A 27,012-nucleotide genomic window follows, 5' to 3' on the forward strand; every position below is an offset into this window, starting at 1 on the left:
TCGGGCCTCCAGCCCAAGAGAGGAAATGGCGGCGGGGCAGGCCCAGGACGGGATCGGGGAAGGCGGCCGAGGGTGGGAGCGGCCGGAAGGCCTGGGGTGGGCGCGTCATCGTGCCGGCACCCCCCGCTCCGGTGGCAGAGCCAGCCTCCCGCGCAGGTCTGCATGTGTGTGCACGTGTGTGCACGTGTGTGTGCCTGTGTGTGCGTGCGCCTGCGTGCCGGGCTCGGGCCCCTGAGCCGCACACCCGCGAGCCTGAGCACGCTGTTTCCCCCACCCCAGGAACACGGCCGGGACTGGGCACGGGGTCTGATGAGACGGCGTGGACCCCCAGCCCACCTTTGGTCAAACCAGGCCTCGATAAGGATGGTTCTTACTGCCAGGCCTTGACGCTTCATCTTTAAAGTGGGGCGACAGCGTCGGCCTTGGGGCGCAGTCAGACGCGGCAAGTGGGAGCCTGTCTGGAGGCCGGGCGGCTGCCCTGTTTCGTCCTTCGCTGTGGCCTCGAGGGAAGAGCCCGGAGGCCTGGGCGCCCAGGTGAGCTGCCTGCCCCTCTCGGCCTCGACTTCCCCGCCCATGAGGCAGAGGATAAACCCTACCCATAGGTTTCTCATGGAGGAAAACGACGTCGCCCGCCATTGACGGGTGCAGGTTTGGGGGGCCCGGGAAGAGGGTCCCGCCTTGGGGTCCCTGTGACTCTCGGGGGACTCGATGGGAGGCCGAAGCCGGACCCCCAACCCCAGAAGGGGGCCGGGGGTGGCTCCAGGGGTCCTGGCTGCTGCAGCGTGTGCGCGGGAACCTCTGGCCCGGTTTCCTGGGCGCCGGCCCTGCCCTGGGATTCCTGCGGTGGGTGTGCCCGCGCTTCCGGGCTGCCGCGGGCGGAGGGTTCCTGGGGGCAGGCGGCCAGTTCCCGCCGTCCCACCCGCCAGAGCCTCCCAAATGTGCTGCTTCCTTCAACTTGGTGGGACGACGGGTCCCACCTGAGCCCGCCGCGCGGGGTCCAGGCCAGCGGCCCCCCACCGTGGCGGCCGAAGCCTCCAGAGGCCGCGTGGGGGGCTTGGGGTGTGGAGAGGGTGCCCTCCGGCCGGCGCCTTTGTCACTGTGAACGCGCAGTAGTAAGTCGCCGGCACTTCCGAGGCCCTTGGCACCAGGTGGGTGGGTGGGTGGGTGTGCCTCGAGGGTCTCAACTTCGGGCCTGGAGCTCCTGCCTGGCCCGAGACCAATGCCAGCGGGTGGCCCAGGGAGACAACTTCCAGGTGGTGACTCCTGGGCCCGGCGGCGTGGCAGGCCACCAGGGCCCCCAGCCTCGGCGGTGCCGCGAGGGACAGGCGTGTCCTGCAGTCAGTGTCCAGCGGCCAGGGGAGGGGTGAGTGAGACCGGCTGGGGCCGGACCAGCGGGGGGACCCGAGTGGCAGGGATCCCCTGCCTTGGGGCCCACTGGAGAGACGTGGGGGGCCGCACTTGTCTCCCCCGTGGGAGGCCAGCCGATGTCCGATGTTGCAAACAGGACTCGGCTCTCTGGGGTTGGGGGGAGCTGACCTTCACTGACCTACTAAGTGCCAGACCCAGGGCTGAGTACTTTTTTTTGTTTTAATTTTTTCTTTATTTTTTGGCCACACCACGTGGCATGCGGTATCTTAGTTCCTGGACCAGGGATCAAATCCGCGCCCCCTGCAGTGGAAGCACGGAGTCCCAAACGCTGGACCACCAAGGAAGTCCCCAGGGCCGAGTACTTTAATCAACTCTTTTTAAACATCCATTTTTAAATTTAATCTGCCCAATTCCGTTTTGTTTCAACATCCAGTCAGAGCCAGCATGTGCCAGCGCTGCTCTGGTGCCGTAATAGGGCGCAAGCAAGACACCCGTGTGGAAGGTGGGTGTCAACGGTTCTCTCTCCGAGAAAACCGAGGCTCAGAGAGGCCAAGGGATGTCGCCAGAGTCACACAGCTAGCAGGTGGCAGAGCCTGCACCCAAACCCAGGTCCGTGACTGCAGGACGCACGCTCTCCCCCCACCCCCCGCCGGCCGGGGAACAGCGCGCGCGCGCACAGTGTCCCTCCCACAAATGCTGACCTCGGTGCGTTCCCCCCACAAAGCCATCACCGGGAGGACCCGCCCTTTGCCGTGGAGTTCTGCCCCAAGGGAGAGCCAGGATTTGCCTCCATCCCTCCCCTCCCGAGGAACCACAGACTGGGGTGGTTCCGGGGGCCCCCAGGCCCCGTCTCTGCCTGGCTTGCCGTTTCTCTGGACCTCGGGCCTGCCGGTCGGGCTGACGAAGCCCCCTAGCGCCCCCTGCTGGGCGAGGCTCCAGGCCTTTGTGCTCAGAGCGCCGGCCGGGCGTGCACAGCGCGCAGTGTGGCGGCGGGCGGTGGGGGGGAGGCAGCCGTGGTCGTCCTTCCTCTCAGTGTTCCTGCGGCCCAGGGTGGGAGAGTACGCGGTTGCAGGCCCAGGTGATCTCGGAAGCTCTACGGAGAGCTGAACCCTCAGACACCAGGAGTCAAACCTTCGGCAGATGCTGTAGAAACCCAGGACAGGCAAGACCGTTTTGCAGGCTTGAGCATTCTCAAAACGGTCCTTTCTGCTCTGTGCCAAATCCAGACCCTTCCGTTGTGCGGGGAGCCTGCTGTGTAGACCAGGAGCCCAGGGGGTTTCTCAGGTTTTTCTCCTCGGGGCTTGTTGCAGGCACCATGCAACGTCTGAAGGACCCTGACCTCTCTCCCCTGGAGACGCACTCACCTTATCTTGGGGTCCGTGGACCGGCCGGGAGCTGGGTGTCATCGGCACCTGCTGAGGTCTGCTCCATGGCCGCGTCCCAGGGTGAGGGGGCTCCCACAGGTAAGGGCAGAACAGAGGTGTCGGGGTGCCGCGTGCAGGGCAGGATAAGCTCTTGTGAAAGCAGCTTTCTGCCGGCGAACAGGCGCCCCGTCATGTGTTAGAGACCCCGCTGTCGGTCCCCGTCTGCCCGGCCCCCTGTGTGGTACTCTGTCCCTGAGCCCACAGCTTCCTTGCATCGCGGGGTGGCCCAGCGCCCGCTTGATCTGAGGGCACCTCTCAGAGAGGTTAGGGAGCCAGCTCTGGGCGGCCCCGGCTTGGGGTGCGGGAGGGGGCTGGCGGCACTGTCCAGGGACCAGATGGGGCAGACCTTGTGGAGCGCCGGGTCCCCAGCTGGAGGGCTAGAGCCGTGAGGGCTAGGGTCTGTCCCCAGCTCCCAGGCAAGGGGGGGACGTCACTCAGCAAACACAGGCGCCCTCCAGGAGGCCCAGGCCCAGGCCCAGAGAGGAACAGAAATGGGTGGGGAACAGAAAGTTAGTCTGGAGCAGCCAGTGCGAGTGCCCGGGAAATCCGGGAGGCCCCCTGGAGGTGGCAGACCCACGGCCCCAGGCCTGTTAGCAAATCCAGCCCCAGGCCTGCCACGTCCCAGGGCCGTGCTGCCAGGCGCCGCCCCTCCCACCGCCCCACGCCAGCCCTGCACAGGCCACATCTGCTGCCGCAGCCCTGCCAGGGCTCCGCCTCCGTCCCCATGGAAACCACGGGGACTGGGGGTCCTGCTGCATTTGGCCCGCTGACTGGTTTCCATTAGAGGCAGCCTGCTTTCCTTGAGACTTGCCCCTGAAGTTCAGGGCTCCTCCCAGGGGTTTCTTCCTGCGTTTACTGAGCGCCGGCCTCTCCTGTGCCAGGGCACCCAGTGGTCTCGGCCTGCCCATCCTGGCCGACATCCCTCAGGGGGGTGAGTGCTCAGAGTCTCACCCAGGACCACCAGCTGCTGAGGCGCGGACGCTGGACCTGAGTCAGGGGCCCCGGTCTCCCGTCCCAGCTGTGCTATAGAGTCACCAGGGGACCTTGAATGGGCCCCTTCCCCTCTCTGGGCCTCAGTTTACCCCTCTGTAAAATGAGAGGGTTGAAGTGTTTCTCCAGTTCCTTGCAACGCCACAAAAGAAAGAGAAAGAAAATGAAGCTGCAGCAACGCCTGCTCTTCTGGAGTCTCAGTTCTGGGATTTTTGTTTTCAAAGAGGGATTTTTTTTTTTTTTTAAAGGAAGGAGCCGTGGAATCTGACCGGAGATCAAATTTGAGAGGCCGACAGCCAGCCAGATCCCGCGGACCCACGGTGGGGAAGGCCGGGCTTGGCTGTGGGCGGCTGTGCCCGCCAGGCTCCACTTGACATCTGTTGGGTGCCCGGTGACCTGGCTGTGAACGCATGCACCGTGCCCCTGACGGAATCCAGAGGGCTCTGGAAAACTACCCGAGAGGTTTCCGGAGGTCAGAAATGTGGGCAGAAAATGAGATCCAGCTTTAAAAAAAAAAAAAAACAAACAAACAAAAACCCAGCTGGCTCATCCTCCAGGGAGATCGGGGGCCTGTGAGAGACCTGGGGGAGTGCCGATGCTCGGTTATCTTAGAAGAGCTCGCCCAGGGCTGATCCGTGGCCGCTGCTGCAGACCCAGCCCGACGCCCTGGTGGAGGTGCCGCCTTCCCCGCTCCTTTCACAGGAGATGACGGGTGATGCTAGGGAACATTTTTGCCCACCCTGCCCAGTGGGTGCTTTGGCTCCGCCCGTGAGGACCCTCAGCTCCCACTTGCTTATTGTGAAATGTCGCAGATATCGTGGGGGCTGCCTTCTGCTTGGTCCCTGCAACCGCTGCACTGGGGACACTTTGCAGCTTACGACAAGGAGCAGAACCTCGGGGGCGACGGCCCTTCATAGCAGCAGGGAGTGGTTTGCTGGGTGGTTTGAGCAGATTGCTTTCCTCCCTGGGCCTCTGTTTCCTCATCTGTAAAATGGGGATGGTGACACTGACCTGCTAGGTTAGTGTGGAAATTAGGTGAGACTTGGGGTCAGGGCTGGATACGGGGTAGGTGATGGCGTCAGACTGCACCCACCCCACCTCCCCATCGTGAATGAAGCAGGCAGCGCGTCCCAGGATGCCGCAGACCCACGGCGGGGCTGACCCTCACGCCCCCCGTCTCCAGGGAAAGGGGGTACAGGCTGACATTTCTCAAGGTCACCTGGAACCCGCTGCTGGAAGGCCCTGGGGAGCCAGCACGATGGATGGTGCTTTTCCTCTTCCTCATCGGAGCCCAGGGAGTACAAACCTCCCTGCCGGAGGCCGCCTGGGTTTGCCGACGGGTTGCGGTGGCAGGAGAAGTGGCCGACGGACCCTGGGGACAGCGTTCATTGCAGCTCAAAGGGGAGGCTGGTAGCATCTTCCGTTTTCTGTCCTGGGCAGGAATGGAACTTTGGTCTAAATGACGGCGCCCCGGGAGCCACTGCCTCTGTGCACCCCAGCCCGGCCTCCCCAGTAAAGTAGGCCGAGGGTGTGAGCTCGGAGGAGCGGCCTGCCGCGCTGGCTGAGGTTGATTTAGACACGCGGGGAGACTGGGATAATGTAGGAAATGATGGAAATTTCCCCAGGGAAAGAAGGAAGAGAAGAAAGAGGAGCTTAAGTGCCCAGATAATTATAAAGCCTGGCGGGGTGATTTATGGCGGGCAGGCGGGCTCCCCTGGCTGGCAGCACTGCCCCCTCCCGTCTCAGCCCCTTGTGCCCGGAGACCAGCAGGCGCCGCCCAGCACCCAAGTTTGGCCGTGTGTCACGGGGATGGAGCCCCTCGGTGCGCTGGGCCCCGACGTCGGTTCTCGGGGCGACTTCATGGAACTCTGACGTGCCCCCCCACCTGGAAAGCTGAGGTCTGGGAGGCTGAGCCCTTCACGCAGCTCTAAATGGTGGCGCCCAAGCCAGGCTATAAGCCAGTTTCCTCACCCCAGAGCCTGCCCTCTACCCACAGCTGCGTTTGGGGCCTCAGGCGGGCAGGGCCTGGGAGGAGGCCCGTTAGAAAGGTGACCTGTCAAAGCAGGGCGGCAGCTGTCACTGTCGGGGCCACAGGAGGGGGACAGCCAAGACCACAGAGTTCGGCAGAAGTAAGAAGGTGCTTTTCCTGGCTTGGATCTGGGGCTGCCCTGTAAGTAGATGACAGACTCCGGGCAGGCTGCCTGGACAGTGCACCATTTTGGGCCTGACCTTGGGTGGCTCCCACTGGGGACTTTCCTCTGCTGTGACCACAGCCATCCCCCCGTCCCTGCTAAAATTCCCAGGGGATGTCCCCACAGCTCCTGACCTGCCCAGTCATCCTCGACTCCCCTCCCTGCCACACCCAGACCGGTCCCAAGTCCTTCCGGTTCTGCCCTTTCAGCATCTCCCCGATGCCCTCCTCCACCCGCCGGACGGTGCCCGTTGCCTTGCCCACCCGGGAATGTGCCCCGTCTCCCATCCTGCAGGCTCCCCTCCAGCTCCTGGCTGCAGTCCAGCCTCCCCTTCATGGGACTCGAGAGGCTCCCAGCAGCCTGCCCTCCCCCTTCCACGGCGCCATCCCCCACCTCTCTAGACTGTGGCGCAGAATCACCTCCTCCTAGAAGCCCTCCCTGCTCTCCACATGCCCACTGCCCTACAGACCCGTTGCCCTGGGAGACTGGGCGCCTTGAGGAGGACAGGCCAAAAGCACCAGCCCGGCACAGGGCAGGCTCTTGGGGAACATTTCGTGAATGAACAAAACAGAATCCAGAGACTGAAGCAGAAGAAGAGAAGGCTGTGCACCAAACTCCCTGAGTTCCGGGCTGCACATAAGCCATCAAGCGCGCTACTGCGGCCAGGGCGTCAAGGCGCTCGGAGAAACAAGCGGACAATTTACTTTTCCGCCTCCACCAGATACATTCCCTTTTAGGTCAAATCCGGGGCTTGTGAAACCTCACTTTGTCACAAATGGGTGTGATGGCGCCAGATGGACAGGCCCGAGCTCTGCACCCTCGTGGCCGGGAGGGTGGACTGCGGGGGTGACGCGGGGCCAAGGGGAACCACGCTGCCTCGTGGGGGTTCCAGTTGGGAAGACCAGCTGGTAGCGGTGCCCATGGGGCTTGTGGGCCTCTTCCCCGAAGGTCGCTGGGTGTGAAAGGCAGGGGTCCGTCGGCCCATCAGATGTCATCGGTGCGTCTCGGCAGGTTCTGTTCCGTTAGAGTCGATATTTCCAATTCACAGATATCCTGCCTGGCCCTGCCCCTACATTGTCACAGCTCACAGGGGTCCTCTTCCTCCAGGGGGTGATGACCAAGTGCGGGCCCTCTCATCTCCGCGCCCCCGGCTGTGGCCGGTTTCTGCCAGGTCAGCCTTGGGCCTGCAGCCCCTGGGTGGGACCCGCTGCAGCCCTCGTCTTCCTGTCGGTCGCCTCCACGGGTTGGTGGTAAACAAGCGTGTCGGTGCCCGGCACCCTCCCAGGGGCCTGGCATCTTTGTCCTGCTCTGGAGGGTCGGGAGCAGCTTCCATTCAGCCCCTTTAAAAGTGTACCTTGGGGAGATCACTGCTGACCAGCGTGCAGGGGCCTTGGTAGCCGGCCTGCTGCGAGATCTTGGGCCGGTCCCTCCCCCGCTGTGAGCCGGTTTCCCCACCTGCCACACCATCTCTTTGACCTCCACCTGTAACATCGGGTGGGTCTCTGGAAGGTTCGGAGGAGCCAGGTATGGGGTAGCTGCTTTGGGCGGGTGAAAGGGCTCCTGGGCTTTGTGTTGGGATCCTCTGCCTTGTGAGGAGGTCACCTGGTGGCAGGTTCCGTGGCCGTTCAGAAGGACACCCCAGGGTGGAAGTGCTTCCAGAAGGGCAGAGGCCCCTCCGGGAGGGAGCTTTGCCATGTGTTGGGTTCCCAGAGAATGCACAAAAATGTTTGCTGCCTCTTTCTCCTTTTTTCAGTTTTCCGGAATCATGTTTAATGAGTGTCTATTCCTTTTGCAACAGAAAAACAAAATTGAAATTACAAAACTAACCACCTGGCCAGGGTGAAACTGACCCAGCCAGATTCTCACTGCGTGTTCTCCCCAAAGGAGAGATATTACACGAGGCACAGGTGGTCACAGTGAGGGCGGCACCGTTGTCCTGGTGCATTTTGTCCATTTAAAAGGAGTAGAGGCCACTTGGGGGGAGGTGGTGCTCTGACGCGGGGTGCCCCCCCGCCAAGAGGCGGGAGGCAGAGCCTGTCCTTACGTCTGGATATCTGGACGCACGTTAGGGCAGTTCCCAGTCTGATGCCTGGAAACGAATCTGTAGGGAAAGCAGGCCTCTGTTTTGTCATCACGCTAGAGCCAGGCCGTTATTTTGCCGTTCCAGACCCCGTCCTCGTCCGTGACAGACCCCACGTAGCGGATGTTCGTCTGGCAATGGCTGGCTTTTCCGGAACTGACTTGGAGATCAGCCTGGTGTTGGCGGTTGCCTTTTGTGAGGACCTACTGTGTGTGCCGGCCAAGCTCTTGGGAATTCCGCGTTCATTCGTTTGCTCTGATGTCAGCTTCAGGCGGTAGGTGTAAACGGCCCCTTTTTAAGATACAAAACTGAGGCTCAGAGAGGCCAGGTTCCTGAAGACCACATAGCCCCGGAAGGTTCTCTGTGGCCTGTTTGGCTCTGGACAGCGGGCTCCTCCCCAGGGCCAGCAGGTCTGCCACTAGAGGCTGTGTCGACTTGAGCTCACCTGCACCCTGACTGCACTGCCTGCCCTGGTAGCCGTCGGCTCCCCAAGTCCCTACTGGAGCCATTTTGGCCCAAGTGAAGTGGCAGAGCTGGAGACCTACCCCCGGTTTGTGCATCTGGCAGCTCAGGGAGGCCGGAGGGCGCGGTGGACCAGAGGTTCGCTGGCCGACTTCTGACTCCTCCTGACCTACCTCGGGCCCCGCCGAGGGCTTGGGGGCCCGGCACAGCGTCACCCAGGGCCAGGTCCCAGTGCTTCCCGCGGCATCTCTGCACGTACACTGAGGGGTGGTTTGTGCACAATTCGTTAGCGATGGGCGTTTGCAGGGAGGATGCTTCTCCTACGTGTGACCTCTGAGCGAGGCCAAGTTGAATGCTGAAGACCGGTGTGGACGAGGAGGGCTGAGCCCTCTGGGGGTGCGGGTGCCGTGGGCCTGGGCCCTCAAGCTTGGCTGACATCACAGTTCCTGCTGGCGGCTCAGAGCCTCCTGCCCGAGGCCCGCCCTCAGCTGTGTCCACGCAGGCCCCAGCCTTGGCAGGTTGGCCAGCTGTCAGGCAGGAGGCTGGGAGAAATGTCTCCAGGCACCAGAGTGCAGTGACTTGTCTTATGTCCTCGGAGTGCCCTGGGGGGTGGTCGGCAGCGGACGCAGCCGTCTGCCGAGCCCCACTGTGCGTGGGCACAGCACGTGCGTCGTCTCTAATCGTGTGTGTAAACCTGAGGAGGTGGCATCGCTGTCCCTTTATTACAGATGAGGAGACGGAGGCTCAGAGAGGTGAAGGGGCTTGCCCGAGGTCCCAAGTACAGAGCTGAGATGGGAACCCAGCGGCCTCCGGCCACGCTGTAGGTGGACGCAGGAATGTTCCACGGGGCAGGGGCAAGGAGGGGCCGGGGTGAGGTGGGCATCAGCCTCCGGGGCACCCTGCCGGGCCCAGTGCCGGTGCCAACAGACTCAGCCAGCCTCAGTGGGCCAGAAACTCCCAGAGGACGGAACCGCCTCTGATCAAAGAACCGCCAGACGGCCCGGGCCAGCCCTGCCGCCCAAGTGACTGCGTCGTGAGGCACAGGCTCTGGGCAGTGCCGGCACCTGGGTGATCCTGGGCCTGGGAGAGGGAGCATTGTTGAGCCAGCCTTGGGTTTGGGGATTTTACTCTTGTCGCCTGAAATGTCACAGCCCTACGAGGTGGGCAGGCTGTCCCACATCCCAGGGTAGGAGACTGGGCCAGAGAGGGCAGTCCTGTGGCTGGAGCCACACAGCAAGCAGAGGCAGCAGGTCTGGCCGACTCCCCCTCACTCCCACTGCCCCCACAACCTGCCTCACAGATCCTGCAACATGGGGGCCTGCCGTTCGGGGTTCACTAGTGACCCTGAGCCAGGCTGAGGCCCCTGGCCACCCTTCCAGCACCCGCTGTGCGCCGGCCCATTGAGAGCGGGCGGCCTTGGGAGGTTCGAGCCGCCCCTCGGGGGCGCGACGCCCTCTCAGGAGAGCGTTAAAGGCTCCGAGGGCAGGTGACGCGCCGTGTCTGAGCGGAGGACGCAGGGGCTCGGAGCAGGTGGGGGGCAAAGGCCTCGGGCCGAGGGAGCTGGCGTTACCCAGGCGCCTCCTGGTGCCACAGGTGCCGGACCAGGGCGCCCAGAGGTCACTCAGCCTGGTGGTTCCGTGGTTACCGTCGGGCAGGTGGGTGAAAGGATCCGGGGGCGCAGAGTGTCCCGGAGAGAGGGCGTCCCGTAAGTGCTGCTGTGAGGTCAGACGTGGGGGGGGGGTGCTCCCTGGCCCCAGAACGGCCCCGTGGCCGGCTGTCCCGGAGAGTTTTCCAGCCACGGCCACGTGTGGCTCCTGTGACTTTCAGGTATCCAGCCAGGGCCCCAGAGCCGCCCCTGCCCCCGCAGCCGGAGCTCCACTCACCCGGCAGGATAGAAACCCCGTCCCCGCCGGGTGCGCACAGGGGGCGTGGGGCAGCCTGCGGCGCGGCCGGCACCCACCCACCTCCCCTTGCCGTCCTCTGCCGCGCGTGGCCTTGTGCTGTTTCCCCTCCCCCAGCTCCTGTGCCCTGGAAGTCTGCTTTCTGACGCCAGCGTCAGCTGGAGGAATACTGACCTAGGCTGTCTGCAAAAGGGGGGGCCTCAGCGGCCGGGCCTGTGGGTGTTCAGCGTGCCGCCCACAGTAGAGCCCCTCTCGGGCGCCAGGCGGGCTGTGCTCGCCGTCCAGAGGGAAGAGTGGGTGAGAGTGCCGTCAGCCCCCCCGTGCTGTTGGGGGGTCCCTGGGCTGCGGTCTCTCCTGGGTGGGCCCCAGAGCCGTTGCCCCGTGGCCCGGGTGAGGGCACCGGAGCTACCCCGGCCCAGGTGCCGCACGGGAGGGGCCGTCAGAGGGATGCTCACCGGGCCGCGGGGGCTTGTTCAGCCCACCCCACTGTTAGGAGAGACGGGGCGGGAGTCCAGCCGTCCGGGCAGGGCTGCTCAGCCTCAGGGCCATCCTTTCTCGATGGCGTGGAGGGGGTAGGTGCTCCCCCCGATGTAACAGGACGGTGACGTGCTCACCAGAAGCCTGTGCAGGCTCCGTGCGGTGGTGGCGGCCAGGCCCGGGCTGACCTCCTGGCCCCCAGCTTCTCTCGGAACCTGCACAACGCTCTGGGCCGCAGGCCTGGTGGTCCCCGTACTACAGTCGGGGAACCTGAGGCCGTGAGAGGCCCCGGGCAGCGTGTGAGGGGGAGGCACCCAGAGCTGCGTGACTCGGGGTCCTGAGCCCACACCGCGTGCAGACGGGGTGCAGTGGGCTTCCAGGTTCCCGACTCCGTTTCCAGAAGGTGGGGTCTTGCTGCAAGCTCGACCCAGCGTCCGGGGCGGGGGGCTCGAGCACATCCTGGGAAGCCGCCGGCAGGTCCCCTCTGGCCTCTGAGCACTTTACGAGTCCTGTGCGTGTCCCAGAGACCCTGCCGCGGAGGAGGGCGCTGAGCTGCCTGGCGGTACCTGGAGAGACTCGGCCCGACCGCTCGCTGCCCGGCGCCCGCACAGCTTTCACCTGTCCACAGGGAGCTCGGCCCCGGTCCCCAGGTGACGGGGACGTGCTCCTGAGAGGACCGGCGTCTGTGGGAGCCACACACCTGCGCCTGGGTGCGGGCAGGAGAGTGTGGGGTCGCCAGCGCGCCCCTGGGGACTTGGCGCCCGGACCCGCCTTCCTTCCGGCCACCCCGTCACATGGGGCCCGGGGCAGAGGCCTGAGAAGGGAGCAGAGCCTGGGTAGCTGCCCTGACCTGTGAGTCCGGCCGAGGCCCAGCAGAATCCTCGATCATGGAGGGTCAGACCTCCGTCTGGATTTGCTGTTTCGTTTTCACGGAGGCCGAGCCATCCCTGCTTTGGGAGAGCCTGTGCGCCTTCGGGGGCCTGAGCCCGGGGCACGGCAGGAGCAGCAGGCCGTGCCTGGGAGCTGCCGACGGCCGAGGGCCGGCCTGCGGGCCTGTGCTTAGCTAACTTCGGGGCCTTGGCGTCCGTGGTCGCTCGGTCCTAGGGGATGCCCTCACCGGCTCATTCGGGAAAGACCCAAAGCCACGTTTGCACCTTCTGTTCCTAGGTACTGGGCATTGTTCGAAGAGCGAATGGGGACGTTTCCGTGCCTCCTGGGTGCCGGGCACCGTGCCAGCCCCGAGGGTCACACCGCTGCCTAAGAGGTGTCCCTGCCGCGGAGCTGCCCGCCTGTGGGGAGACAGGCAGTGTGAGCATCCGTGAGCTGATTTCAAGGGACCCCCAGCCTATCGCTAGAGCTGACCTCTCGCTCCCAATCCAGGAGGCCTCCCTGGGGGAGGTGACCTAAAGGATAGGTAGGAATTAGGCCTTTGATGGCAGGCCAACATTCTGGCCCCAGGGAACGGTGGTGCCAAGGCAGGGCCGGGGTGGGGGGGGCAGGGGTGCCATGAAGTGGCGACTCCGCTCTGCCAGGAGCAGGCGCCTCGAGTCTCGCCAGCCCCCTTCCTCTGCAGACGCTGGAGGATGTGCGTGGCTGGGCTGCAGGGGAGCCAGCGGTCGGGGTTTGGGTGTAAGTCCAGCACCAGGGGTGGCAGTGGGGCAGCCAGACGGTCAGAGAGGTCTTCTTTGCGGTCCTTCGCCTCTAAGGCCCTTAACCTCTGGGCGCCGAGGCAGCTCGGCAGCAGCACACAGCAGACTAGGCCCGTCTGCAGGTGCGGCAGGAGGGGGTGAATGAGAGGTGCGGGGAGAGGCCGCGCCGAGCCCCCCTCCGTGCTCGGGCCGTGAGCCACCAGACCTGCTGAGCTGACTCCTTGGCCGCTTTATTTCTTGCAGGACGTGGCTGGTCCCAGAGCACCCCCAAGAAAGTACACACCTGTCGTGGCCTTCAGAAGACGCTCCAGGACCACACGGCCAGGTGGATGGTCTTTGCCCTGCGTCTGGGTGGTGAGGCAGCCCGGGAGGTGAGCATCCTGGCTGGGAGGGGAACATGGACCCGGTCTTGGGAGACCCCAGCACCAGCCCCTTCCTCGCAGGCCCCAACCTGCAGCCAGCCGGGCCCACCCTGCCCAGAGTTCCCGAGGGGTGGGCTCGGCCTGGCCCCCGGCAGGTGGAAGAGATCCCGCTCCACCACCCGGAGCGAGGGAGTAGAGCAAAGGAGTCCCTGTCCACTCTGGTCCCGCCAAGCCCCGTGCCTGCCCTGTGGCCTGATTATGGCGCCGGCCGGCCGGCCTCCTGGAAACAGATGGAATCAGGGAGGCCCCACCCATTTCGTTGGCACAGAGACTCCCCTGAACCAGCTCTGTGCTGTCAGCGCCCACGGCCCCCAGCCCACCTCTGACGCGCTGTCCGGCTGGATGGGCTTCTTTGGTGCCCGGAGCCTCGCTTTACCCGTCTGTAAGACTTAGGCAGGAATACCTCCTAGCGGAGTTTGGGGGTGCACAGCCTAGAACACCCGTGGCTTCGGTGAGGGCCTGGGAGTGGGACACAGTCTTTGCCCCCGAGAAGCAGCAGGGGTTTATGATCCACCGAAAGACTGAAACCCCCCCAACCTGGTGCTCTCCTGGCCTCCTCTCCCTTCGCCGGAGCTCAGCGGGGCCCGGCCTCATCTGTTTGTTACTTTGGGTTTATTGTGCTGGGTGCTGAGTGAGAGGAAGGGGTGGGTCGAGGCAAAGCCAGCTCCTGCCCGTGCAGCGGGGGGACCTGTGGCAGAGCCTCCACTCCACGTGGCAGCGACTCTGAGGCAGCCAGGAGGGTTTCAGTGGCCCAGGAGCCCAGGCCTGCTGTGGCCACATGGCTTTGGGTCAATTTCACAGGCTTGGGGAGGGCATGGAGGTGGCCCTATGAGTAGGGAGAGGCGACCGCTCTGAGGCCTCAGGGTCTTAGCAGCTCTGTGGGTGGTCGTGGGTCTGTTTGCACATCCACGGGGACACGGTGCCCACCTGCCGGGGGGTATTCCAGACCCCCGAGGTTCTCTGTCAGTGTTACGAAGCATCTCCTGGGACAGCATCTGAGGGCTCATGGGAATGACCACACCGTAGGAGAAGACTAAGCCATAGCCTAGGGTCAGACTGCCGGGACCCAGCCTCACCCCACCTTCCCTGCCGTGTGATGGTAGGGAAGCCGTGGCCCCTGCCTGGGGTTCTGTTTTCTCGTTTGCAAAAAGGGCTTCCCTGGTGGCGCAGTGGTTGAGAGTCCGCCTGCCGATACAGGGGACGCGGGTTCGTGCCCCGGTCCGGGAGGATCCCACGTGCCGCGGAGCGGCTGGGCCCGTGAGCCATGGCCGCTGAGCCTGCGCGTCCGGAGCCTGTGCTCCGCAACGGGAGAGGCCACAACAGTGAGAGGCCCGCGTACCGCAAAAAAAAAAAAAAGGGCGTCCCTACTTCTCCCTGCCTCCTTACCAGACACCAGAGAGCAGAAGGGGATGCCAAACCTGGCTGAGAAGCAGGGGTCTGGCTCGGGACCAATCACAGCCCACCACTTGCAGAGATGAAGCCTGCTACATGCACGACCCTCACCAGTCGTATAGGCAGGAAGGGAACTAAGGCGTTATTTGTTTTCTTTTTTGTTTATGTCCTGCCACATTAGAAGTATATATGTGAAGCAGCTTAGAGCAATATTGACAATGCAGAAGGGTAAAAATAAACAGCCGAGGAAATCGGGGCAAAGGGAAAATCACAGGTAGGCCTAGAGCATCCGTGTCATGTAGGCGCCTCCCAGTTCTGTCAGTTCAGCTCTGAGCTTCCTAGCAGCCAAAGCAAAGAGGGAAAGACTATCCCTTGCAGGAAGTGCTGTTTAGGGAGTCCTGTCTCAGCGCAGTGATGCTGAGAGAGAGCTGCCCGGTGCAGACATTCAGGGTTACCCCAGAGGCCCCGATGAGGCCGGGGAGAAAGAGAGGGAGGGAACTCCCTCATGCTCAGCACAGCTGCACCCCTCCATCATCCTGAGCATCTCACATCTTGTTTCATTTAGCTCTCCCAAACCCTAGAAACCTAGATTGAGAAAGCGGCAGTGAGGACCCCCAGCCCTCTCTGAGCCTGACTTTGACCTTGTGTCTCTCCATCTCCCAGATCTACATTCTTGCAGCCACGCCTGCTGCCCCTTGGAGAAGGTGAGCCCAGAAAACCAGGGTGTTTCAGCCCCAGTGTTTTGGGCACAAAGTCATATTGATGCAGTGGTCTCGTGGCCAGTAACGTCCCCCTGTGAGGCTCTGAGTGACCCTGAGCTGTGCTGAGCCTCGTGGAGTCTTAGGGCAGGGTGGGCCGGAGCCAGCAGGGTACAGATGCAGGGCGTGCACCCCACACACACCTGGGGGCTCCTTCCCAAGACTTAACCAGCACCTCTCTCTCCTCCCAGGCCTCACCCCTTCTTACCGGCCGCCCTGGTCCCTGGCTGACATCTGGAGCTTGGATGACTGTGCCACCCTCAGGTCAGCGCAGCGTTTCGAATGTTGAAAATCAGAGCTCCCCACCCCCTCCCTCCAGACGCCACCCTGGCCTGGGCGTGCCTGAGCGGACACACGCACACGTGTCGCACACTCATGTGCACGCGCACGCACACACCCACACGGCCTCTGGAGGATCGCTGGGCGGGTACTTCTCGCACATTTGCTCGGGCTCAGCTGCGGGCGCTCCCCCCGTGGCTCTTGACCTCCCACCAGCCTCCTTCTGCGGCCCAGGGACCCGGTTCAGTAAGGAGTCAGGGGCTCGCCCAGGTCTCACCCCAGGAAGCTGGACCCATGACGTCTTCCTGGCTCCCCCTGCACATGAGTTGAACGAAGCCCCCTTTGCAAGGAGGCAGCCGTTGCAGGGCTCTGTGGTGGGAGGGCGTGGGCCAAGCGCTGGGGACCAGTGACCACCGGGCAGAGCTCAGGGGCTCAGCAGGGGAGGAGGTCCCCGCCTGCCCCTCCGCCTCGTGCCCTGATGGGGCTGCGGTGCTCAGAGTCTGCTGGGTCCCCCCACCCCCCACCCACCCCCCGCCCCACCCCCAAGCGCCAGCCCGCCGTGCAGACTGTCAGGCCCACTTGGCTGTTTACAGCCGCCTGGGGGGTCTGTGGGGCCATGAGGGTCGGGGCCAGACTGGCAGCGTCTCCCTCCCCTCTGTTGCCATGGCCAGGGGCAGGCCTGCCTCCCGGGGTTGTGTAGAGAGGACCCCGGACCCCTCTGCCATCTGGGTCTCATGTGTTTACAGGTCCAGCTTGCCCGCCAGACACCGCCCCGGGGCTTTTGTGTCTGCACGCAGGACATGCGCCAGCCGGTGCCCGAGGGTGGGGTGGGACGTGGGTAGGGAGGGGAGAGGTCCCCCCTGGGGACATCAGGGACAGAGGGGAAAGGGGGACATGAGGGGGTATAGCATGGGAAAGGAAGAAGGGAGCAGAGGCCGAGAGCAGGGCTGGGCACAGGGAGAAAGGAGACCCAGCAGAGCAGTCAGGGACTGACCGCGGGGCTGTGTCTGGGGAAACAGGGCCTGCCGGGCTCTGCTCGAGACCCTCCAGCGCAGGTGCTTTCCTTGGTGCCCACCGGGAGATCCCCTCGACGTCCCACGGGCAGCAGTGGCAGCCCCCTGGGCCCAGATAAAACGTAGGCGCTGAGAGGTGCACCCCCCACCCGGGCTCGGGCACCCGAGTGCGAACCGGGGACCGAGCCGCAGGCCCTGACGGACGCACGCGGGATGCCACGAGGGCGCGTCCCCGGGAGTGGGGAGGGGCTCCCGGGCTAGGGCGATGGGGGCTGTGTGAAGCGGCCGAGGTCTGGGACGCACCGCGTGACGGCGGCTGGGAGACGGGGCCGACGCGCGTGGCTGGTGCGGGGCCGAGCGCGTGCCCGGGGCCGGCGGGGTGGGGGTGGGAGGGCCGCCCCCTCCGTGCGGACACGCCCTCCTCGTTCCGCCCGGGACCCTCCTGTGCATCCGGAAATGGGAGCTCGGGGGCTGGGAGCAGCCCAGCTCGGCCCCGTCTGGGGTTCTGGAGGTTCTGTGGGGGCCAGGCGAGCCCTTTGGGATGCTGGCCTGGGCTGGGGGAGCAGTGAAGGGTTAGGGGGACAGTGACTCACTTGGGGTTTGTCTCTGCACCGACCTGTAATTGTTCTCCCGTGAGTCTGCCCGCACTCGGCCCAGGACGGGAGAGGTCTGGGCCTGGGTGGCGCCCCGGCCTCTTCCCCTGCCCCGGTGCCCTGGTGCCCCACCCACGCTGGGCAGCAGACGGGAGCCACGTGGGCCAGTCAGCACCCCGCGCTGGCCAGTTTTCTGAAGGGAATTGTCCCTGTCCTCCCTGGCGCCCTGGGTTCCTGGGAGAGAGGCTACCCCGTTCGTTCTTTAGCAGTTGGCGTGAATGTGGGTTCACAGGAGATCAAGGCTTGGGCGGTGGGCCCATCGCCCCATGGCAGAGCCACGTTCAGAAGCTGTACCTGCCGGGCCTAATACGGCCCCGTGTGTAGGGCCAGAGCCTGGAGAAGGGGCCCCACGGCGATGCCAAGACATGACCCCCAACTGCTCTGCACATGCACACGTGGCACCTAGTCTTCTCACCTGTGGACAAAGGGGACCTCCAAGCCCAAGCCCAAAGGGGCAGGAGTTTGTTCTGACATCAAACACCCAAGTGTCCTTTCTTTACCCAGACAGATAAATTAAGGCCTTAAATACCCGGCACTTGGTCTTTTTTGGTCCCGGTGAAGAGACTGACAAAAGCGAAAGGATGGCTTTCGCTCAGGCCCACCTGTTGGCTCTGAGTGGTGCTCTCGGGCTGGGTGCAGTGGCCCCCGGACGGGAGGAGGGCGGGGTCAGGGATGCCCACCCTGGAAGCCACACCTGGACGAGGTGACTTTGATCGGGTGGCTCTTGTGAGGCACTTCCTGTCCTGCGGGCCGGGCCCCGAGCCCACGCCCTGCCCACACCGGTCAGTCTTCGCGACAGCCCTGCCCACGGCCATCTTTCAGTGCTGCTCTCCTATGGGAGGGTGGAGGGCCGGCCCGGGCCACCGAGCCAGGAGCGAGCCGCCCAACAGGGCAGGCGGAAACACCTCCGGGCTCTGGGAACGCGTGGCGTCCCCGAGGTGCTGGGGCTGCCACACGTCCCGAGAGGCCGTCTCCCTGGGGGGCCAGGCTGAGCGGGGGCTGGGGGACGGCTGGGATGGCCCTCGGCGTGGACTAGAGGGTTTATAAGGGGTCTTCCTGCTGGAGTGAAGCCAAGAGGCCCTCAGACCCAGTGACACCGGCGCTGCTGCCTGTGCAGCCCGGGTTTCCTGCCCCGGCCCGAGCTCAGCTGGGTGCCTGCCTTCAGACGTTTCCCCTGCTGGAGGCCTTGTTCCCCAGATGTTACTGAGCTGGAAGCTCAGCTGTGTCCAGCCCTGGGTGGGGAAAGAGCAGGCTCCCACCCTGTCCCCCGGGCCTGGCTCTGAGCTGCCCTTCTCCAAGCACACTGTGCCCGCTCAGCCTGGCTGGCCTGGGAGAACCGGGGAGCCAGAAGGCCCTTGTCTGTTCACCCTGAGGAAAGGAGATTGAATGTCTCAGACGGGGGGCTCCCGGGGATTACCCAGGACAGGGGGCTCTGGTCTCTCCTAGGAGCTGCGTGACCTGAGGCAGGTAGACGGAGACGTCTCTGGGTCTTTGTTCCCTCATTCCTGTAACGCCGGGGAGGATGATAATGCCTGTGCTGGCAGGGGAAACAACTTAGCCTCTCTGTGTTCACTCCCTCACCCCCAGATCAGGTTGGAATGAGGACTGACGGAGCTACCCAGCGCGATGGGCTCAGGTCAGCACGTGGAGCATTCCCGGGGACAGGGTGTCTGCCCTTCCCCAGTTTCCGACGGGGACGTGTGTGCCCGGGAAGTGCTACTACGTGTATGTGCAGCAATATCGGGCCCACGGGGATTCGAAGCCCACGCCCTGTGGCTGGGAGATGCCCGCTCTCCCCCACTGCGCTCCCCACCCCCGTGGGGCAGCCCGCAAGGAGTAGCCGCTCCTGGCAGAGGTCTTCGGTGAAGACGGCGGTTTGGGTCACGCCTGGGGCGTTGGCAGTACAGCTGTGTCACACAGGCGAGGGGGACAGTGGCTCCAACGCTCCCTGCCATGCTGTGTCACCAAGGCTCCCCCACCCTGTAGGAAAGGCACGGGCTCCCCGCTAATTCCACTCTCTTGTTCCTTGACCCAGGCCCCGCACCGGCCCTGAGCCGCCCGGCTCCGTCAGAGCGCGAGGCCCGGCCGTGCCCCCTGGTGTGTGAGTAGCATCTCCGCTGACGGTTGCTTTTCAGGGGCCAGTGCACGGCAGCCGCCTGGGCCTGTCTACCCGTCTTGCAGGTGGGATTGGTCTTGATCCTGGGTTTTCGCCCTGCACAGGCTGGGAGGGGTGGCCGTGGCTGGACCCAGAGCGTTGCGTCTGGTCTCCGCCTTACCTCTGGGGTTCTGAGTGAGATGCTGTCTGCTGGGCCCTTGCGGAGGGGGCTCCCCAGAGGGGCCGGGAGGCGGGCAAGCAGGACAGGAGTCTTGAGGCTTTTGGGAGTGGCCGGTGCTGCCGGGGCTCGGGAGGGCTCCGGCCCTGTGTCCCTGGGGCGGGTCTTCCCCGTGTCCCTTAGCAGCCGCCCCTGTGCCCCCCGCACTGGACAGGAAGGAGGTGCCGGCCTGGACCGTGGGGTGGGCCGTGCTGGGATGTCCCCAGAACACAGGACAGCGCTTCGGGCCACCTGGTCGGAGGCTGCCCCGCCCTCAGGCCAGTGAGGACACAAACCCCGTCCGTCAGGAGGGCGGCAGGGCCGGTGCCTCGGACGTAAGCCTTCCCGGGGACCGCCCGGAGCCCCCCGAAGGGCTGACAGGGCTTCTGGCAACCGGGTGACTGGCAGCTCGGGCGCGAGGACGCTTCTGAGAGGGTGCTGCCTGCCCCTCGCCCTGGCCCGGCCCTCCAGGCCGGGGCTGCTTCCCAGGTGGACTCCCTCATCCTGCCGGGCCGCCCTGCCCTCCTCACCGCGTTTGTCCTCCCGGTGCCGTCCGCCCTCTTGTGTGCGAGGCTGAGGCCCGGCCGGGGAGGGGACCGCTGCCCTCTGGCCCCGCGCCGCCTTGGCCGTGGCCGCCCCGGGCTTGGCACCCGCTGACGTCTCGGTGAGGCGTCTGGGAGCCCCGACCCTGCCGCCCCAGACCTCCCCGCCAAGCGGGCGGAGACGCCGCAGACCACCCCCAGGAGAGCCGCTGTGAAAGGCCCCGGACACGCCGTGCAGGGAGGCAGCCCTGGACGCCTGCCGGCCTTCTCACCCCCTTTCCTGCCCGACGGCCTCGGGGCTCCGGGCCGGGCTCCGGGGCTCACGGTGTTCAGTCGGGCTTCCGGTGCCCCCGTCCTTAGGAAGCAGGCGCGGGGGCTTCCCGGGGGAGGCGAGCTCCCTGCGGAGAGAGGCGGCGGCGCTCTGCAGCTGCGCTTCCCCTGGGGCCTGGGCCGCAGAGCGGGGTGAGCCTCGGCGCCCCCGCAGACCAGACCCCGGGACCTCAGGCCCCCGGAGCGCCGGCCAGGCCGCGAGGACCAGCAGCTCCGTCAGCGCGGAGCCCTCTGCCTCCCGCCGCGCCCACTGCCCTTGAGCCTGCACAGTGCGAAGCAGCGCCGGCCGACAGCGCCCGGGATCGCGGGGGGAGCGGTGCGCGGAGCAGCCCCGGGGCGTCCAGGGGGTCTTGGCCGCAGGGCCCGGAGGGCGGTCGAGAGGAGACGCCACTGGCCCAGGAGCCAGCGCAGGGCAGGGCCCCGGGGGCCGTGGCAGGTGGACGGGGAGCCGCCGGGCGCCAGTGCTCGCCGGCAGGGCCCCGCGACAGGGGCCTCCGAGAGCCGCCCGTGGGCTCTCCGGAGGAGGTTCACGGAAACGGCCGCGTAAAGAAGCAGGGACTTTGAGGACAGTGCGTGGTTTCACAGGGGCTGCGCCGGTTTCTCTGGCAGCATGGGGCGTGCCAGGAGGACTGGGGGCAGGTTCTGCCCTGTGTTCTCTGGGTGACCAAGGTCAGGTCCTCGCTGGACAGCAGACGTGTAGAAGAGCGCGCAGTAGGGCCTCAGGAGCGGCGGGGTGGCTTCCCCAGACACCTATGGCCCAGCCAAGCCTTCCAGGCTGGGACAGTCACGGGACGAGGCCCAGGTTTTTACCAGACAGCCTCGCCTTGCAGTTCCCGGAGAGGACATTCCATCACCATGAAGTGGGGTTTGCTCAGCTCCCCGCCCCGGCCCGGGGAGACCCAGCCAAGGACGGGATGGTGTAATGCCCAGACCAGAGTCACGGGTCCACACGCCAGGCCAGGCCCAGAGCCTCCTGAGGGGCTGCTGCCAGGTGGGGCTGCCTCAGAACACGGTTTCACGCCGGGCATTTTTAACGATGTGGTTGCATCTGGTCCCCCCTCCGTCCCTCCCTCTCCTCGCCTTGTGACCCAGAATATTTTCAGATAAATACACGCCGTTGAGGTTAAAACTGTTGCCTAATGGTTAGGCACCAGATGGAGACACCCACAGGCCCAGAAAGGGCTCTGCCTTCTGGCTTTTCCCTTTGGACTCTGAGCAAACCCTGCAGCGGTGAACAGCGGCTTCCCCTGGTGATCCCCCCTCCCCCCACCTGGCACAGAGACACCTACCTGGACCTCCCTCCCGACAGCCCTGGCATATCCGTGCCCTACTTTACAGAGGAAACGGCGGAGGCCAGAGGTGCCGATTAACTTTGCCCGAGGCCCATCGCTGGTTGGGGCCAAAGCAGGGGTCAGAACTGTGGCCTGGCAGCCCCCAGAGCCATCTATCCCCGCCCCCACCCCGTGCCCGTGGCCCCCGCGGGTGCAGCTATGTCTGCAGAGCAGGGCTGGACCCCGTCTCCTGGCCCATCCGCGCCTCCCCGGCCAGCACCAGGCCCCCAGCTTCCTGCACGCTAGGACTCTCGTGGGCTTTCAGACTCGCATATCTGTGGGCACTGACACTCGGCCCCAGGTACGTGTCTGGCCCCTTCCCTGGGGAGTGGACATTTCCCATGCCTGGCCACCTTCCACCGATGAGCTTGGAGCTCTCTGGGGACAGGAGACCGGGGAGCCAGGGGCGGGGCACAGACTCCCGGGATGGGAGCCCCCGACCCGGAGCACACGGGCGTCTGTCTTGGGGAGGCTGGGCCGGAAGGGAACCAACAAGAGGGCACCTGGAGCCCCTGGGAAGAAAGGCCTGGGGTGCACCCCAGGGGGCTGGGGCAGGGGCTCCCGTCCGGAGGCACCACTTCCCCACCTGCGCGGCCCGCGCCGCCTAGAGGTGTGCAGGGCCGTGCGAAGAGCCTGGGGTCAGAAATCCGGATTCCAGGTCTGGTTTTGGCCCTCTGTCCCTGAGGGGTGCTCTGGGGGGCAGTGAAGCCACTGGGCCCCGTGCTCAGCTGAGCTGTTGGAACCTGAGGCAGAAGGAGTTAGTAACCATCCGTTGTGCCCGTATTTAAATGTGATATTCTTATATCATGGGACTTTCGGCATGTTTAACAAATTTTACATTGAAACATGTCTTGATTCCTGAGTCTTGGTGCCCCATTCAGTGCGTGCCCGGCCCCGCCCGGCGCGTGATGGGCGCACAGCCCCTGCCCGGCCCGAGCCGGCCTCTGCCCGGTGCGCACGTCTCGTTAACTTTATGGGCCGTGTTCGCAGGGAGACCCGGCCCCCGGATGCCACCCCCACGCCTTTTTCCCAGACTCCATTGTTGGCACAGCTTGCCGAGCACAAACACTGGCCGCTTTATGGGGAGAAACCTAATCGGGGCAGCCGTGGGGGGGGTCCCGGCTCCCGGTGGCCCCAAGCCAAGCCCGAGGTGACTGCAGGGTGACACCGTCTGTCTGCCTCGCTCGCTCCAGACATCCGCCTGGCCCTGAAAAGGCCACCTGCCCACTGAGGCCTCCCACACACCTGTCCCCGGCTGGCCCGGCTCCTCCCGGCCCTGCCCGGCGCCCTGCCCACAGGCAGACACTGGGGACGGGGGCTGAGCCGGCGGTGGCAGATGGCAGGGCGACTGCTGACTGCTCGCTTCCCGCGGCCCTGCTCGGGGAGCCCTCTTCGCGCCGCACTGCCTGCTCCTGCCACCGCCCCGTCCGGGCTGACTGGCGAGGGTCCCTTTGGAGCTCTCAGACCCCTGCCGTCCCGCCGGAAGAGGGGAGGTGTCTGCCGTCCCTCCCTGGGCCAGGACCCGTGGTCGCTTCTAGGACTGTGGGGGCAGGAGGGCCAGCAAATCATGTCCCCTGACGCATGGAATTGGGGCCACCTCCCAGCTCAGAAATGTCACCACGATCAGGTCACAGACCCAGAAACGTCAGTGCGCCTCCTTCCCCCCAAACCTGCGTTGCCGGCTAAAGAAAGAGCCAGGTTGTGTGGGAGCTGTGCCTCGGTGGATAAAGCCAGAGTTCAGGGGACCCCGCCGGGGGTACGGTATCTGCCTCCTGGTCACCCAGATAGGCTGTGCATGTGCAGGAGCCCGCCTGGCCCTCACGGAGCGAGGAAGTCCCCACCGTCCTTGGGCACCTTCACAGGCGCCGCTCACGTCAGCTACATGCCCGCCGCGGGTCCGGGTGTCCAGGTGTAAGGCCTGGAGCCTAGGGGCGCAAGGCCCGGTCCCGGAACCAGGGCAGAGCTGGGACTCGTCTGGGCGCCACTGCCCTCCCGCGGCCTCCCAACGGGCAGTAAGAGAGGGGCTCGCGTATGGGGGGCACGGGGTCTTCATGGCAAGGAGAGGAACAAGGGGACGGTCCCCCCCCGGCACAGGCCAGGGCAGGGGCCGAGAGGTGCGGGGTGCGGGGCCCGGCAGACGGCTGGGGAGGGTGGGGGGGGCTGCCCAGGGCATTTTTCTGCTCTGGGAGGCTGGAGGGGGACGTGGGGGGGAGCCAGGCGGGGCGGGGTGCAGAGGCGCGGCCGCACAGAGACGCGAGCCCTGCTGAGGGACGGACAGTCTGGCCTCTGGGGCGCTGAGGGAGGGAGAGGGGCCAGGACAGGACCACCGCAGCCAGATGGGCTGATCTCCCCGTCCCTGTTAGTGGCCTCAGCCCTGAGGCTGAGCGGTTGGCCCGTGGCAGGGCTGGACAGACCCAAGTAGGTCTGGCTCCAAGTCCGGCGTCTCGGGCTCAGCCTCAGAGGCTCTGCAGCTGGCCAGCAGGCCTGCTGTGTGCTCGTCTTACACCTGTGTCCCTTCCCTAGTGCTGGTCCCGGGAGGGCGCCTGGCCGGAATGGGCCGGAGCCAGGTGGGGTTGCAATTCACTGAGTGAGGCCTCAGAGACTGGGTCCCGGGCGCCCCTTCCCCGGGGTTTCTGCTCTTGGGACGATCCCACGCCTCGCGTGCCCCGGGGCAGGAGCTTCCGCCTGCCGGGAGCCTCCTCTGTGAAGCGGGGAGCCTGGCCCCTCCTCCCGGGTCCCACTAAGTAAGTGCCAGGTGCACAGGAGGTGGGCACACGTCCCTTCTCCCCTGGGCGCCCCACCCTCCGGGCCCCAGAGCGTCGGTGCGAGCCTGGTGGGGCGCTGGCCACCCAGCACGGGAACGCTGGCCGCCCTGGCCATTCAAGGACGAGGCTTGGGTCTTGTTCACCTCTGACCCAGCATCGCCCAGCACAGGCAGCCCCAGAGGCCGTTCTCTCCAGGCCTCTGCACAGGGTGTGTCCCCAGGCGAGAGGCCGTGGTGAGACAGGCTGGGCTGAAATGCGGGACCTGGAGCAGGTGGCCGGCGAGTCCGGGAGGGAGGCACGGAGCAGCCGCTGGAGGGGCATAGCTGCGGCTCTTCCAAACCTGACGCCTGTGACTTTCTTCTAAAACCCAAACAGGTCAAGAAGTGGCACTGAGGTGGGAGCTTGTATCCGAGGCCAACCTCACTCAACGGTGAGCTGAGCGTTAGGGCGGGGCCGTCCCCACTCGCGGGGGTACCTCACCGCTGCCCCACTCTTCCCAGCCCAGCCAAGCCCACGGGAGGCCTCGCCCTGGGCCCTTCTACAGGAGGCAGGCCCACCCCTGGCCTCGGTGTGGGTGCACGGCCACTCCTGCTGAATGCCCAGAGGACTGTCACAGGACACAGGACAGCACAGGTGACATCTGCAATGCACGCCCTCCCCACCATCTTTTCTCTGGGAAGTAGAGAGTCGTGGGGGAGTTGATAACGGGGAGGTATGTGGTCAGAGCTGTGTCCCACGATGCACTTGTGACCTCAGGCTGGACGTGGCCTGAAGGAGCCATGGTCTGCTGCAGCGTGTCTGGATGGAAGAGGAGCGCTGGGCCCCGTCTCCCGCTGCACCGTGAGGACCCGTCGCCCCTTTTCTCCAGCCCTCCGCTGTGATCCTAATACACAGGCCGCTGCCATCGACCTGAGATGCACACGGGTGAGTCTGGCCTGGAACGGAAAGGCTGAATGAGGGCAACCAGTCACACAGTCACATCTGCTTCTCCCAGGCTGGGCTGGGGGTCCGGGGGGCTTGTGGTGACAGCCAGGGAGGGCCGGGTGTGTGTGTGTGTGTGTGTGTATGTCAGTCTCCCCCCTCTCTTTCCCTGCCTCTCCCTAACCTGTGGAGCCCAGCCCGGCGCTGGGCTGGGGCCCTCGTGGGGTCAGCACTGCAGGCTCTGGAGCTGAAGCCCCGGCCCAAGGAGGGCAGGAGGGTCTGAGTAGTGGCACACGCGTGGGTTCCAGCGCAGTGTTAACTACGGGCGGCCTGGCTGCCACTCGGATCCCCCGGGAGCAGCTGCTGCAGGGCCCCCGCCTCTCAGTGAGGCAGTCCAGGCCCACGAGGGCAGAAGAGGCATCCGGAGAAGCGCGGCGAGGAGGCCGGCCCGGCTTCGCAGCCAGCTCCACTTGCTGGGCTGTCCCGCCCCGTGCCGCCCTCAGCCTGCCAGGGCCAGCGGTCAGAGCCAGGTGGCCCCTGCAGCCTGAGGCCATTGGGGGGCTTGGGGGCTAAGTTGGGAGCCAGAGCCCGCGCTCAGGGCCCTCCTCAGAGCCACTCCGAGGCACTCGGCAGCGCCCTGAGCTGGGCGCCGTCCACAAACAGAGCCAGAACCTCCCTGCCTGGACCACGCATCGTTGCCAGGATGGGGATGCGTTGAAGGAAGGCCCTCGGTCGCCCTCTCCTCGCCCCCCGTCCTAGAGGCTGGCTGGCTCTGCCTGGAGAGTCCTTAGGGACACCCTGGTCCCGTCCACCAGCCAAGGAGTCCCAGTGGAGGCCGGGAGACGGGACCTCGAGGCCCTCTCGTGAAGATTTCCTTCTGGGGCCTCAAGGAAAGGCAGGGTGCCAGTGAGCACAGGCCAGCCAGGTCTTGGGGGGCAGGCTGCATTGGGGTGTTGCTGGCCCCGCTCCCAGGTGACTGCACGTCACTGTCCCGCGCTGGGTGTGGGCCCTGGTCTCATCACTAGTGGAGGGTTCTGGGACCATTTCATGCCCTCGGGGTTCAGGGAGCAGCAGCTGCCCTGTGTATTGGGACGGGGCACGAGGCCCCCCTGCAGTAGTGGGCGAGGCCACGCCGGGGAGAGCCCGAGAGCACGCCCTGCCCCCTGCCTGGGGCCCACCCGAGCCTCAGCTTCCCCACTATGAAATGGCATCAGTGATCCTAGCTTCCCCAGGCCTGTGAAGACCAAATGGCACAGACCAGCCTTTCCTGGGAGCCAGGTTCCCTTTTGGAAGGAAAGAATATTCTGTAGCCTCTCCTGAGACGGGAAGAGCCCAGGTCACCCTAGATGGCGGGACCAGACCAAGCAGAGCCCACGGGGAGGGAGTCCACACCTGTCCAGTGGGTGGAGGTGTGCCCTGGGGCGGTGCTGTCGGGGGGGGGGGGCAGGTGGGCATGCGTAGCCCCGTTTGGACATGGCTTGGCCTCTAACAGATGACAGCCCTCCTCCCAGTGTCACTAGTGCAGAAGTCCCTCGGGGACGCCATGGCCACTCCCGTCCACTGCTATCCAGATGGGAGTGATCCCATCACCTGTAACGCTTTTCCAAAAGCCACCTTGCACTTTTGTTCCCTGGTTGGTGGTTTTCTCTTGTGGGGCTGCTCCCAGGGCATGCGGGCCCTCTGCTGAGCCGCCTACCAGTCGCGTGGGGCTCCAACCCTGATCCCCGCCCCCCAGCTGCTCTCCTCCTTCC

At 65.3% G+C, this 27,012-nt stretch overlaps 1 protein-coding gene across 1 annotated transcript in view; it reads left to right on the forward strand.

The window, feature by feature from the left end:
• The window catches only part of LOC136792326 (uncharacterized), a 39,321-nt gene extending 12,646 nt beyond the window's left edge, over nt 1–26,675 (forward strand). Inside the window, exons 2-6 of the mRNA XM_067010427.1 lie at nt 12,787–12,914; nt 15,021–15,061; nt 15,307–15,379; nt 24,841–24,973; nt 25,097–26,675. Coding sequence (XP_066866528.1) covers nt 12,787–12,914; nt 15,021–15,061; nt 15,307–15,379; nt 24,841–24,973; nt 25,097–25,297 — 576 coding nt within the window. The 3' untranslated portion in view covers nt 25,298–26,675. The remainder of the gene's footprint in view (nt 1–12,786; nt 12,915–15,020; nt 15,062–15,306; nt 15,380–24,840; nt 24,974–25,096) is intronic.
• Nucleotides 26,676–27,012: the final 337 nt, after the last annotated feature.

This window comes from Kogia breviceps, chromosome 12 (genome assembly GCF_026419965.1).
Source record: "Kogia breviceps isolate mKogBre1 chromosome 12, mKogBre1 haplotype 1, whole genome shotgun sequence".
Lineage (NCBI taxonomy): Eukaryota > Metazoa > Chordata > Mammalia > Artiodactyla > Physeteridae > Kogia > Kogia breviceps.